At 31.6% G+C, this 15701-nt stretch overlaps 1 protein-coding gene across 4 annotated transcripts in view; it reads left to right on the top strand.

The window, feature by feature from the left end:
- Positions 1-7101: 7101 nt before the first annotated feature.
- Positions 7102-15701, top strand: part of LOC117176742 (nose resistant to fluoxetine protein 6-like) — a 31724-nt gene continuing 23124 nt past the window's right edge. For 3 of the 4 annotated variants that reach the window (XM_033367014.1, XM_033367013.1, XM_033367012.1), the window contains exon 1: positions 9263-9560. In XM_033367014.1, coding sequence (XP_033222905.1) covers positions 9320-9560 — 241 coding nt within the window. In that variant the 5' untranslated portion in view covers positions 9263-9319. Of the gene's footprint in view, positions 7128-7798; positions 7881-9262; positions 9561-15701 lie in introns of those variants that run through there. The other variant, XM_033367015.1, reaches the window with a different exon arrangement.

The raw sequence follows: 15701 nt of genomic DNA, 5'->3' as shown, positions 1-15701 counted from the left end.
AGGGAGCTCTTCTTAATATTTTGACACCAAAATCATGTCGATACACCTTACCGACTGCGAGTAAAGCCACCCACGCTTTAACTTGACAGACTGTACACATTTGTTCTAAACTCTTGTTATAAAAATATATTGAAAATAAAAAAATTAGCTTTTTGGACAAAAGTTGCGATAAACCGTTTAAAAGAAGCTGTTTTTACAGGTGGCACACTATTTAACTATTTTACTTCCAACCGCATATAAATAATATTTACAAAATAACTTATGTACCAAATTCAGACGAAAATGCTTCAAATGATGCGTACTTACGATTTTGATTGTGCTAAACACATTCTTTCACTGCAATGTTTATCAATGATTGAAAAATTTTCATAAAGTTAAAAAATATTGGCTCATATCACTTTAACATGTAGAAAATTACAAAATAACTTAACAGAAGGTCTAATTTATTATGTAAATGAAATATCTGACTCTAAAAACCTTTTTTCTGTAAAATAATAACAAATTTACGGTTTTTACGACGATTACTGGTAATTGCCGGTAAATCACCAGAATGCGCAATCTGTTCGGGTCAGAGTTCTGCGAAAATTAAAATTTTTTATATGAAAAATAGCTTTTTTATATACATTATTAATAGAAAGTTTTAGTTCATTCGTAAAATAGAGTCGAAGTGTCAGTCATTCAGTTCGAAATGAAAAAAATTCAATATTTTAAGTACGGCAGTTTTTCTTGCATAGTTCTCAATTTCACAAATATATAACATTATTGTTTACTGAAAGAACCTTCCAAAGTACATGTTTTCAAAAGTTTTCTATTTTTGAAAGCAAAAACTAGCAAAAGATTTCCAAATGATGAAACCAACTGTTTTGGAGAAAAATCTCTTTGTCGAGTTTTATCAAATCTCCACGTTTTGAAACGTTTTGAAAACGATTTTTACGAAAGTGTCTGTCTGTAGTCTGTATTCTGTAGACACGATAACTTTTGAAAGATTGATCAGATTGGATTCAGCTTTGGCACAGTTTTTAAGACCTAAAAAGAAAGAACGAGTTCGTAAACCAGCTATTTTGGATGAAAATTTTAAAAAGTGAGCACATTTTCAAAATATTCGCGACTAATTTTTGTCAATATTTAAAAATTCTATATAGTACTCAGAAACTCCAACAATTTATCCTCATGAGTTTTTTTCGATTAAAAGAAAATGATCAGAGTTATAGCATTTTCAAAATCCCCCCGCCCCCCAAAAAAAACAAGATTATCATGTGAACTTTTCAAATGTTTTCGAAAAGTTGAATATTCAAATTTTGATCATACAAAAAAAAATGAATCAACTAAAATTGCGCTCTCTGAAAAGATCTACAAATTTTTCCTTGTTCACTTTTCAATCGTACGCGTAGTTTTGGTTTTTATTTGTAAAAACCAACATTAACCTCTTTACCGCCCACAGTAACATATATGTAAAATTCGGCGAATAGCAGTTTTTAACGCAACCGATTTACATGATAGTCAGGATGGTAATGAGCTTGAATTTTAGTTTTGTATGTATTCCGCCATAGGAATAACATGCTTAACAATTTCAAAAATCAAAGAAAAAGAAAATTTTAAGGGCGGCAGGGCATTCAAAATAAAAGAATTTAAGTTTTGGACAAACGACACACGCTATAAAAAAATCAATAGATAAAGGTTGCTCTTCCAAAAAATAGCGAAAACTCATTAAAATTTGTCATAAATAATTGTTGATAGTGCACGTAGTTTTGATTCCAATCGTAAAAAATAACATTTAAAATTAAATTTTGCTAAACACGGCACAAGGTAAAAAATGAAATTGACAGACTAAAATTGTTCACCTCATAAAAATCTATAACATTGTTATTAATTATTTTTAGACAGTACAAGTAGATTTTCTTTCAATCGAAAAAAATTAATTTTTGGGAAAACGACATAAGAGACAAACAAAATGAAAAGGCAAACGTTGTTTATCCAAAAAATATCTACAATTTTGTTCTAAATTTTGGTTATAAAAATAGATTAAAAGTAAAAAAATAATCTTTTTGGAAAAAGGGCACAAGATACAATAAAATTTATGTAGGAAAATTTTTCGCCTAAATTACATTTACATTGAATATGAAAAAATTAAATTGAAAGAAAAACGACAAAAGTTGCAGTAAAATGTTTTATAGTAGTTTTTATTTTAATAGAATGCGCATTTTTTTACTGATATAAATAAGACAATCAAAATACTTTTGTTCCAATTATAATACATATTATGAATGGTAATAACATAAATTTATTGAAATGATATACATTTTTCAGAGTGGCTAAGAATAAAATTGAATGCAAAATAAGAAACAAATATTAAAGTAATCAATAAAAAGGAGGTTTGTACTTTATTTTGCAATGTCTGATAAACAGCCCCAGACCGAGATAAAAAAATAAATATAATATTATACATTTGATACAGTAAAGTTGAATAATGTGTAGAAAAGTTCGCATTTTCGACGAAATAAAGTACGAAGCATTAGATACGTGATGAGAATGTGTTCGCTAATGCCAATTGAGATTAGCAAAAGATAAGTCACAATCACCAAATGACAGTTGCCGATGCTTTGACCTTTAATTTCAAAATATCTGCGCACAAATATGGGTAAATATAAAGACCGAGTGCGCAACGCGAGGTTAATGCATCATCGAGCACGAATGTGCCTGCGTAGCGGGAAGATTTTTTTTGCTTGAATTCAACTGTTTTTGATTAAAATTTTAACAGTTTATGTTTCTCCTCTTTGATTAAAAATTGAACTATTTTGTTGAAAATTGTTCTTTATTTGTTATTGTTTTATTTTTGGTTAAAAACTGATTTATTTTGTTTGAAAAATTACATGGTTTTATTGAAAATTCGTCCTTTTTGGTTGAATTCAACGACTTTTAATTTTTGATATTTTTTTTGTTGAAATATGAAGTATTATATTTTACTTTGTTAAAGATTCATCTTTTAAAAATGGATTAACTGAAAATTCAACTGTCCATTTTTGGTTAAAAATTCGTGCCTTTTAGATTAAAAATAAACCATATGGATGAAAATTCATGTATTTCATTGAAAAATCATCTCTTTTAGTTGAAAACTAATCTTGTTGCTCAACAATTATCCTCTTTGGTTGAAAAATCATTTTCCGGTTGAAAATTTAAATAGTTCATATAACTTTGTTTTTGATTTCTTAAAAATTGATCTTTTTAATTAAAAATTCAACTAATTGTTTGAAAGTTGACTTTGTTTTCAATATTATCATTCTTCTTTGTAAATTCATTTATTTTGGTTAGAAATACATTTCTTTGGTTAAAAATGTAACTAGTTTGTTCAAAATTTAACTGCTTTGTTACAAGAAAATGTTGGTTAAAAATTAATTTTTTAGTTGAAAATTTAACTTTTTGGTAGCAATTAATCTTCTTGTCAGAAAATACATCATATTGGCTGTAAATTTAACTAATGTATGATATAAATTATTTTTGCTAAAAATTAATGTTTGAACTGCAAAATTAAGTATTTCGTTTCAAGTTCGTCTTGTTTGTTTAAATTTAACTGATTTTTTTTATTTAATACTTGTTGTGACCTTTGATGGCGACTTCGCCGCCGCGGAACAGTATACTATACATCGAACACAAACGCAAAGCTAAGTAATTCAAGTAATTTAAGTAAGTATTTATCGCAGAATTTTAATTTAAAAAATGTGAATTCGATAGTGAAGTTTGACCTAAATTTAAACAAAAACTCTGAGAAAGTAAAATAGAAATAAAAACTTAAATACAAAACATGGGAACTGTATTGTTCGAAATTTGATTATAAAAATGGTATCAAAGTTTTCGAATTCAATTTCTACAAATTCCAAATCACTTGTGAAATTGTTAAAAAGCTTAAGGAAGACGCTAAATTTCGAAAGAACAATTAAAAACTGAAAAAATAAAATGAAAGGGCGTTTTTAAATTTTAAATCATAAAACTCTTACTGAAGTCGTCAAATTTGTTTTTGAAAAATGCGAAGCCTACAGTGAAATTTAAACTAAACTTGAAGAAAACTGTGAGAAGGCAAAAGAGAACTATGAAATTCCAACATGACTTGTAAACAAATTACAAATTTGAATTTTATAAAGTAGATTTCAAAAATTAATGTTAACTGGCCGAAAACTGCAGCTGTGTCCCCTCCCCCATACTCTAATGATCTGGTTGGGAGCCCAGAAACTATGTGTGTCAAATTTAGTGACGATTGGTCCAAACTGTGGATTTGGATAAGGTATTGTCACTACAAACTTCAAACTTTGCACTTCGTTGAGTCCTGAGGGGAAAGCAATGGTCCAAATGCACGGAACAAAACTTTACTTTTGTAATATTCTCGTTATGATTAATAAAAATTATCTCTGCATTGTATCTCTACAATTATCTTACAATCCTAAAAATAAAAAATTAATTCCCAAATGCACTTATGCAGAAAAAAACTAGCTTTTACGAAGATGTTAACAAAATAGGGCAAAAATGTATGACTGCCCGAGTAAAAATGCTTCGACTTAAATTGCCCCCAATCAAGACATGCTGAAGTCTAAAAGTTCGACTTGAGCATGTCTCAGTTTTAAGACGGAGCCAGACTTCAATTTATGTCTTGAAAATAAATTCTTATTTCTTGAAGACATAAATTTATCTTTTGAGTCGGATTTTTTAGACTCCAACACGAGTGGTTGATAACTTCGAGTGTATACCTATCCTAAGGAAAAGGGTCATTCTGACTGTCATAAAGGCTAGTCTTTGTTATATGATTAAACAATCTTGTATATTTTAATACAATATATATTCAATCAACTTATTTAAGGATTTTCATTTGTATTATACTTGTTTGACGATGATACCGTAAATGTTGTTTGTTTTCACGCATTTCTCACGGCGTAGGAGCCGAACTTAAGACATAACCAAGTTGAACTTAAGTCGAAGCATTTTTACTCGGTAGCGCACTATTATTAGGGGGTACATATAGATGCACATTCATGTAATTCATGTAATTCACTAAATTAACGGTATTCACGGCATTCATACAATTCATGAAATTAAAAAAATTTATGCCTTGACTTGAATAACAAAAAGGGTAATTCTTACAGTCATAAAAGCTAATCTTTGTTAATGGTTAAACACTCTTGTATATTTTTATACAATATATATTAAATCAACTTATTTACGCATTGTTATTTGTATTATACTTGTTTAACGATGATACCGAAAATGTTGTTTGTTTTTACGTATTTCTAACGGCTTAAGAGATTCTTCTAGAAAATTACAATTTTTATTTTTTTGAAGGAAATTTTTAAGGGTTATACTCGTTTAGACCCACCGATTCTGAATTTTTAAATTAAAAATAACTAATTTAATAATTACAAATTTTGCATTCATCAATTTTAATCTCATTTATGAGCCAAAAAAGGTTCGATGATCTCAGCCAAGGCAAGGATCGTCTTGTGTCAAGTACACGTCGTCAAGGCTCGACTTAAGACAAGTAAACGCCGTTTTACCTGTCGTGGCCATAAAAGTAACACGAAGGCCTATGTTTCGACTCAGTTTTGAGACGCAGCCAGACATCGATGTCTTGGAGACGAAGTCAAGGCATAACCAAGTCGAACTCAAGTCGAAGCATTTATAATCGGGTTTATGTACATTGTAGAATAGAGAAAAACTTAAATTCTGTAGTTTAAAATTCTATTGAATGCAATCAGACGTATTCGACAGTTTTTATACTACAAAAATAACTTTATTGGGATATAATGAACAAAACTTGTGTTGGATGAATGACTCTGGGAAAAAATGGTTAAAATCAGGATTTACATTTAATGTGACCTGATTTATATATATGCTGTAAATACTAATTTTTTTGTTTTTTCTCGCTACGAGTTATTCAGCCGCGAAATATGAACAAAATATACATAGTATCAAATTTTGAGATGAAAATTTTAATATTTGAACATCAAAAGTTTAAAAAAGGGCTACACCTATGAAAAGTTGGACTAAGAATGAACATAACGCGGTAAGTTTTAACTTTAAAGACTCAACACAACAATTTTAATAAGTCTTTGAAAGAGCCAAAAAATAATTATGTTTAACTTGCTGTGAAAATGAAATTCCCATTCATCATTTCGCAATAAAATTACTTTTGTACATGTTAAATTAAAGTTTCAAGACTGATTTTTGATTCAATTTTACATTGTAGAATTTGAGTTTTTCTCTATTCTACATAAAACACGTAATTAATATGATATTATATGCCCTTTCCGTTTTGTAAATAAAACTTACAAATGTGACGTGCGCCTAAGAAAGGGGGCTTACTCTAAAAAAATGGAAATCAAGGTTTTTACACATCTCTATAGCCTTTGAGCTGCTCTTTTTAATTAAACCATCAGGGAAAAAATCCGAGCGTTGTTATTGCTAATAATTGAGTAGTTAGGTACCCGAGAAATCGGATTTTAGCTCGAGATTCCGTGAAACATCTCCCATCACTCACCAAACCATTTACAGGGCGTCTCATCTATACCCCGTCTGTGAACCGCGTCTACGACCTATCTTCCGTGAAAATGTGTGGTAATTGGAGAGGGAAGATTTCGTGAGTCTTCCCTCTCTCCTAAAAGTCCGGTCTATCGGGTCGACTTTGACCGCTCGCACTGAAAAATCACACTTTTTAGAGTAAGCCCCCTTTCTTCCGCGCACGTCACAAAGAAAAATAACTTCATTCAATACATTTACATGATGAATAAGTTTTAAAAACAATGCGTATTATATTATGTTATAGTTAAGCATATACAAAATTTAATTGGCCGCAACCACACTAAATTCGATGGTCTCGTTTTTTTGCTACGGTAATAATTTATACGAAAATATCCATGAAGCTGCATCAGTAAAATGATTTATTTTTTTACGTGCACTGTAAATCACTTAATAGTTATTTGTGATACTAGGACCCCAAATGGCAATTTTTTGGCCGAGTGTGAACGTTGCAGCACGAGTCGGAGTCGATGTGTATAGCCGATACGAGACGAGTACTACAATTCACACGAGACAATGTGTCAGTCAGAGGCCGAGGGTCACACTATTTTTTCTCACACCAGTTGCTCGTACGTACAATATAGTCCAAATCTAAATAACTGAGAGGGAATCCATTCCAATTTATTCTAATCCAATTCAATGCATTCCAATCTAATCCACTCCATTCCAATTCATTCTAATCCAATCCAATTAATTCCAATCGAATCCGCTCAATTCCATTCGGGTCCAATACAATCCACTCCAATCCATTCCAATCCACTCGAATCTAATTCATTCCAATCAAATCCACTTTAATTCATTCCAATCCAATACAATGCAATCAATTTAAATCCAACCCACCCCAATCCAGTTCAATACATTCCACTCTAATCCACTCCATTCCTCTCCAATCCAATCCATTCCAATCCTATCTACTCCAGTCCAATCCATATCAATTCTCGAGGAAAAGGTAGAGTTACACATTATTTTTTAGCACACCAGTTAACTTAAGTGTACGTCTACATGCCAAGGTTGGGGTCACTACAATCATCGTACCATAAAGTACAGATATAAATGCCCATCAGCCAATCAGGTCACAGTTACTTTATAGTACGCTGTACCCTAAGTAAACAATTTTACGGCTTATCCTAAAAATATCTATTTTATATATCGTTTACAGTACCTAAAATCTTACTTATGATAGCGGTGTGATACAAACTTATTTTTTGCATTAATACTTCATTTTTTATTTACTATTTAGTTCACGGTTGACATCAAAATTTAGCCAGCGCTTTTGCACGCGGTCGGATGGGGCTAGATAGTATCGTCTATCAGGAAATGAGGTTAGTTACATTATTAGGTTAGTTACATTAAATCCGTGTGCCAGTCGTCGACAACACACCTTATCAAATTAATACGAATGAGAATAATAAAAGCAGACACACGAACACGCGATGAGACCTGTTTTGCCAGCTCACGATGTCAAGAAAAATACGTCAAATGAACCTCCCATCTCCCACTATTTGACATACTTATTCATTCAGCTAAGCGCGCGCTACGTTCAAATTCGTAAACGAACTTGGTAATTTTTATTTCAAAAAGTAATAATTCTATTAATATAGAAATCTTATTTATAATTATGTATATATTACATAACATATACTAATAAATTTTAACTAATAATTATTATATAATTAAAATGACCAAATTATGCGAATCGTTTCGGCTGAGCAAAACAAATTTGTGGGTTGACATCCGAAAAAAGTTTAAAAAAATTTGTTTTGAAATCTGTTAGTATCTTCTGTTCCCCTTTTTGATTTGAAAATTCAAAAACATTGCCCTATTGCTTCAAAAATTTTGGCGCATTGTTTCTATCTATAGTTTTTGACACGGAGTAATAATAAAAAATTTTAATCAAAAAGAATTTTTTTGTTGAATTCAGATTTTTTTGAAAATGGCCAAAAAACATGTTTTCTTTTTGATAAAATGTTCTGTTTGTTTGAAAAAATAAAATAACAGCATGTTTCTTTGATTCAAGCTGAAGAAATTTCAGGTTCGAAATATTCAACTTTTTTAAAAATGTATACATAGGACTTGATGAAAAAAACATCTTTTTTGGTATGATAAAAGGAAATCATATAGTGCCGAGAAAATGAAGTTTAAGTTTGAAGGTTATAATTTTGCACCTGATTTCAGTTTATAAAAATATCCTGCCTCAAAATTACCTGTCCGAAAAGTTTTTCGTTTACTTAATTAAACGTATCTGAATTTATTGATAACGAATAGGATTGAGATTATATAATTATATTTAATTTCTATGAGTCAACTTTTTACCTTGTGAATGATTTTAATAGATTGTCATACTGCAAAAAGTATCAGTCAAAATCTGTGTCCATTGGACATACAAGGTAATAAACGGCGATATTAAAATATTTAATAATCTACAACAAAAAAACACTTTGTAAACTTCTCTTTTTAATTAAACTAATTGAAAATAAATTTAAACGTACAGAAATAAAATAATTAAAACTCTAGTTACTATTACAATTTTATACTGAAAAGTTAGTTGTACTCCTCTACCACCACTCCCGCTGGGCACATCTCTGTAATCTAGATCAGTCAGTTACTTTAGGAGACTCGACGAATTCGGCTGTAGTTATTAGTAAAGCTTGTTTATTTAATTTCTTTAAGTTATTAAAGTTAATGTTAAGTTATTTCTATTAAATTATTTAAGTTATTCAACTTAAACTTTAAATTTTTTGTTTTGTAAAATTCGGGAAAAATGGACTTTATGCAGAAAATTTTTCTATTATTAATACTCTTACGATACCTTGTGACAATGGGCGACTGTCAAAAATCGGTAGAGAAAATTGAAGATATTTTTGAGGAGCTGGAACCAAAATCTTTGTTGGCAACATTTACGGAGACTGAAAAATGGTATGAATATCCGAAAGAAAGTTGTGGGGAACAATTTCTCACGTATATAAATAGCATTATAGAAGAAGAAACATGGGCTCTTAAAAGTAAGTTTAAATTTGTGCACCTTCGATTGATCTCCAAATTATATGAGATGTTTTTTTAAATTAAAAATTAAACAAAAATATAATTTTTCATGAGTAATTTTATGCAAAATGAGCATGAAAAAGATTCACTATTAAAAAACAGACTGTCAAGCTACCTCACTTTTCGGATCATTACATACAACAAAATATCAACTGAAAAAAGAGGGAGAAAAAAGACAAAAGTCACCCAAATCCAATTTCTTGCTTTTTTACTTCTCCGTCTTTTCATATTGCTAGGGAACGAACATGTTTCGATGCCAATTTAGAACTCTTTATCAGGGATTATTTATAGGAAGAATTAAAGATATGAAAAATTTGTATAACTAAAAAGAAAATATTTCAATTAATATTCATTAAATAATTGAAAATATATTTAAAATAATAATATAATAATATAAATAAATAAAAATCAATAAATAATAATATATTCAAAATAATTCTTTTTACTTTAGAGCAAAAGAAAGTTACTTCATCGAATTAATTTTTTTGTTATCCTCTCGCATTATAAATAATATCCTCATAAATGCTCTCTTTTTTCAGTAAAATCTATTTTTCTCACAAGAACAATCAAGATAAAAATATTTAAAAAACTGTTTAAGTAAAAAATCAATCTAAAAAAGGAAAGGGGGTTAGGGGGGTTAGGGGGTTATATATTTTCAGATTGATTTTTTACTTAAACAGTTTTTTAAATATTTTTATCTTGATTGTTCTTGTGAGAAAAATAGATTTTACTGAAAAAAGAGAGCATTTGTGAGGATATTATTTATAATGAGAGAGGCTCACAAGAAAATTAATTCGATGAAGTAACTTTCTTTTGCTCTAAAGTAAAAAGAATTATTTTGAATATATTATTATTTGTTGATTTTTATTTATTTATATTATTATATTATTATTTTAAATATATTTCCAATTATTTAATGAATATCAATTGAAATATTTTCTTTTCAGTTACATAAATTTTTCATATCTTTAGTTCTTCCTATAAATAATCCCTTCCTCAAGAATTGGGTCATGTTCATCTCGAAAAGGGAGGCTATAAGAACCTACAATTTTTAAACTATGAGTTTATTTTAGTAACTTAATTTTCAGATATGTAAAAAAAAATTATAAAAACATTGCGTGAAGCATGTTTAATGTAGATTATGTACATTTTTGAAAAATTAGATTTGTTTTTTTGTGTGTATAAACCAAACTCTCGCTTTCAGTCAAGTGTCGGGGGTTGTCTTCAAATAGCCTTGGACTGGTTTCGGGGGGATCGAAACGTGAACAGTGAACGCCGCTTGACTCGTTTCTTATGGGAATATGTATGTGTGTATGTATGTATGTAACATGTTTCTAATTTTTGCTTCATGAATATATGAGCAAAGCAAATAAAAAAAAGTTACTTCTAAAATTGCAAATCGGCCGTTATTGCACCCAACATGCGACCAGTTAGTGACACCCGGGATGAATTTATTATTTATTGAAAAATTTAATTGAAATCAAAATTTAAATGAAGTGTTGGTAAAAAGTAGTATGCCTTAATATTAAATTGCATATAAATATATTCGGAGAATAATTTTCAAAGCAGCGTATAAAAAATATTCAAAAACCGGTGTTGCCATCAAGACTGGGTAAAATCAATGAATTCAATAATATAAATATTATTAAAGTCTTGCTACAGAGAATTGCGGTAAAAAAATTAGAATAAAAAATGAATACGATTTTGTGTTTTGTTGATAATTGAAAAAAATTTAATTCATACACGATTTATGTATACAAAATGTTATACAGAATACATATAATATATATAATAGACACAGAATTCGGCTATATCAGAGACAATGTGCTAAGAAAAGTTAATCCTTCGAGATTTTACTTGCGCGTACTCGTTAATAAGTTCAGAGGAATCCTTTCATTGGGATGCTTCGTTTTCTATTGAAAACGTCGCGAGAGAGCTCAACCCGTCATATGACGTGGTTGATCTCAGATATGATTTGACCAATTTAAGCTTCGATTCAAGTTACGAGTACATTAGGGAAAGTATCATCCAAACTATTTTTAACTATAAAATTTAAAATAGCTATTGAAATTTCCGCGACATCCGGAAGCTTGTATTTCAATGCAGGAGCTCATCATAGAGATCTTTGCCGTTTTCATCGCTTTCATCACTGTAAGTTCTTCTTCTAATTTAGAGCATAGTTGTTTTAAACGATGCTTTTCGGGGATCTCTTTAAATTGTGCAGAAATAACCATATCTTATTATGATCTTCCAATTGTTTGAATCGTTCTTTCATTGATGCAAGTGAAATATTTAATATTGCATAACAAAATTCACTTGAAAATTCAGTTCTAGATCTCTACTAGTTTATCAATGCGCTTTCGAAACCTTAACTGCGGTAATCTTGCAAATATTTCTGATTCGATTCTAACATTTTGGTGGCTAGTAAAAGATCCGTAGAAGAGGTCTGTATCGATTGGTTAAAAATATATACTTGAAACAGTATGTCGCACCAGACGACTATTGCTATAATAAATTTAAACTTATAGTGATTTCAAAAGCGAGTGTATGAGCTTCATGGCGTACGTCGGAATTATTCTCATCATCGTTAGAAACGAATATCAAAGCTGCTCTTATGTTTTTCAAGTCGCACCTGAATGGCTTCACGCTATCTTTCCTACTCTCCCAACTAGTAATACACAGAGGTTTAAATCTCAAACACACGTGCACACACAAAACTTCCCATCGTTGCATTGACCCAGAAAATAATACGTTAACTAAGTTTCCGTTTAGATTCCCGCATGGGAGATAACTTGCTCTCCGATTTATTTCAAGAATTCTTGCTTGTACCCCCTTTTCTGTACCTTTAATATTCGAGCCATTATCGTAGGCTTGTCCACGGCAATCTTTAATCCGGATATTATTATCACCAAATACTTTAAGAATAAATAAAGTGTGCTGTTACGTAACACAATCAGAACACAGCTCTACAAATCTCAAAGTGAAAGACATTTGCTCTTCACGTAATTTATCCCGTATGCAATCAAGGATTAGATAATAATACTTAGAAATTTTTAATTTTGACAAAACAAATCTTAAAACTTTCGTCGTCATCAATTCGACAAGTTCATTTTGATTTGATTTTCCGCAATAATAATAAAAAGATATTTCTTTCGAAATAATTGGACATACTTGTCCCGTCATTATAATGTAATATTTCCCTAATAGTTCTACGAGGATTAAAAAATTTCCATTTTGTGGAGAAAAGATCTTGTCTGAAGAACCTCAAAATGCTTAATTATGCGAAGCTAAGAACAGAATAATGCGCATCAATCTTTCTAAAACTCATCTCCAATGCTGCGTTTCGAGCTCTATAACTTTTTAGCGCTCTTGGTTGATAGTTTCATGAAGTTATTTCACTCCAAATTTTGTAAGCGTGAAATTAATTGCCTGAATTTTCATTTTCACTCAAACTTGGTTCTATATGTTTCCAACGGCTCAATCGACTTGTAGCTAAATTTGTTTTGGGAGAACAATAAAATAACTTCTTCACAGTAACCTCAATAATTGTAGGAGTGATATTTGGCCACAGAGCGGAGTCAGGCAATAATAAATTATTGTATACCCCGTGCATAAAATTGCCGAGTTTCGATCTGGGCCCGATCGGATTTTCCACATGTGGCCCCAAGGGGGCAGATGATGTGGCTCACGTCAGAACCACGTCGGGTCGGTTTAGGTTAGAAAAGATTATGTCAAGTTTTCTGTTACCGTCGTGATATTGTTTTTCTTTCATATAACTTAAAATGCCAAAAGCAAATAGTAGATTTTTAGCTTCTGAAGATTTCCAGCAATGTATTCGAGAAAGCGTCGTCCTTTTGAGCGCATTTACTATTTATGTGAATAAAAAAATGTTTTCCAGCTTTTTAGAATTTTATATTTTGTTTCTGATATTCTGAAAATAGAGTGAAACAAAAATAATTCCAAAAGAATATTAAGAAGATTAAAAAATATTTATTATTAAAATTCATTTGTGTGTGTGTTTAATAGCTCTAAATTTAAACATTGTTTGTCAATGCATAATAGTTTTTTTCAAAATGCAAACTCTTATCGATAAATTCAAGCAATACAAACAGAAAATGTAATGTAGTATATTGAAAATGAGATATAATGTATAATGATAAATAATGAAGAAAATTGAAAAATTGAAGTTTTGTAAAATGCAAAGTTGAAAAATATTAATTTAAAAACTTTTGAAATTTTACTAATTATAGAAATAAAAAATTAAAGGGGCCATATCTGGGCCAGATCGGGTCCACATTTTGGATGTCCAGATCTGAGCCCGGTCGGGTAGGGCGTTTTATTTACGGCCTGGCGCTAGACAGATTACCCTATCGGGCCCACTTTTTCCCGATCGGGGCCAGACCGGCGCCACACAAAAATTTCTGCACGGGACCCTTTCAATATTTGAATCATTTCTTACTCCTGGATCAATCGGCACATCAGCTGTAGAGGGTTGGATTTCACACCTCATATTAAACGTGAGATGAGCTTCTGTAGTGTTTGTTAAAGATGAATCCATCATGACTGATCATCTATTGTAGACAAAAATCATTTCCGGGAAATTCAGAATAATTTTGCAAAATAAAAATTTTAATTTCTTTTCGTAATCTTAATTCTAATATGTATCATTTCTATGAATTCTGGTGGATTTACAGAAATTATGTTAATGAATTCGCTCAAAGAAAGGCGTAGCGGGATGTCGGGAGAACCTGCTCATCGATAGATGTGTCTGCAAAGATGCAGCATTCTACCAGCGTGACCTATCGATGGTCTGGATTGATTATCGGAAAGCTTTCGATTGGACTTCCCATAGACTTATCATCTGTCTTTTGGAAATCTTAAAGGTTCATCCGCAAATAGTTAGGTGCTTAGAGAGATTGATGCCGCTTTCGAAAAACAGATTTACTATCTCATCTGGAAAAAATCGTGGGACAACTAACAAGGTCACCTTTCAGAGAGGTGTCTTTCAGGGCGACACCATGAGCCCACTCCTCTTTTGCTTTACATTATTGCCACTATCTCTAGCACTTCGCCATTCTGACGGGTACTTGTGCGGCAAACCTGCAGATCGAAAGTACAAGGTCACTCATGTATTTTACATGGACCATCTTAAGATCTATGCTAAAACCAAAGAGCAACTACATCTAGCTCTAGGGATTGTCGAACTATATACTAAGGAAATTGGAATGGAATTTGGGTTAGACAAATGCGCTAAGGTTTATTTGAAGCGAGGAAAACTTACTGGCATCCCTGAAGATCCTGAGCTCGTTGATAGAAGCGCTGTACGACACCTTTGCGCTGGAGAGACTTATACATATCTGGGCGTGCCACAGAGCCGCATTCAGGATGTGACATCTATAAAGGATACTCTCCGAAGCAGATACAAACGTCTCATTTGGAGTAGTTCCATGGACGAAGAACGAGCTCAGACCCCTGGATATCGGGATAAGAAAGGTTATGCACATGAGCAAAAGCATGCATCTTAAGTCTTCCGTTCCGCGACTGTACAACTCACACCGTCAAGGTGGTCGCGGAATATTGAGTCTTGAATGTCTTCACAACAGGATTATTCTGGGTACAGCTCATAGAGTTGCAAATGGAAGAGACCCTCTTCTTAACATAGTCAGGAATCCCGAAAAAGTGAGCAAAGGAGCGTTTCTGTACAAAGCAGCGAAGGAGGCTGCTGAAATGTGAAGGATCAGTCAATGTCTTGTGAGTTAACGTTTGCTTTCCTTAAATCGCCCGGATAGAAGTCTGGTACAGAGGGTTTTATTTTGGCATGCCAAGACGGTGTCATTTCCACCTTAACATACCGTCGCCACATTTTGAGCTAAGACATTCCTGATGGTAGCTGCAGGGCGTGCCATGCACACCCCAAGCATTTAGCTCACATACTATCTAGTTGTCCGACTCACGCGGGAACGACCTACATTCAAAGGCACAATGCAGCGCTAAGAGTGCTTAATTACGAGGGTAGTTCAATAAGTCCTTAGAATGAAGTATAAAAACAATTTTTTTTGGGTAAATTTTTTTTTATTTTTCAACATAATCTCCTTGGAGCT

Source organism: Belonocnema kinseyi, chromosome 7, assembly GCF_010883055.1.
Source record: "Belonocnema kinseyi isolate 2016_QV_RU_SX_M_011 chromosome 7, B_treatae_v1, whole genome shotgun sequence".
Taxonomy (NCBI): Eukaryota; Metazoa; Arthropoda; class Insecta; order Hymenoptera; family Cynipidae; genus Belonocnema; species Belonocnema kinseyi.
Note: the sequence above shows the minus strand (reverse complement) of the source record. Positions and strands in the feature narration are given on the sequence as shown.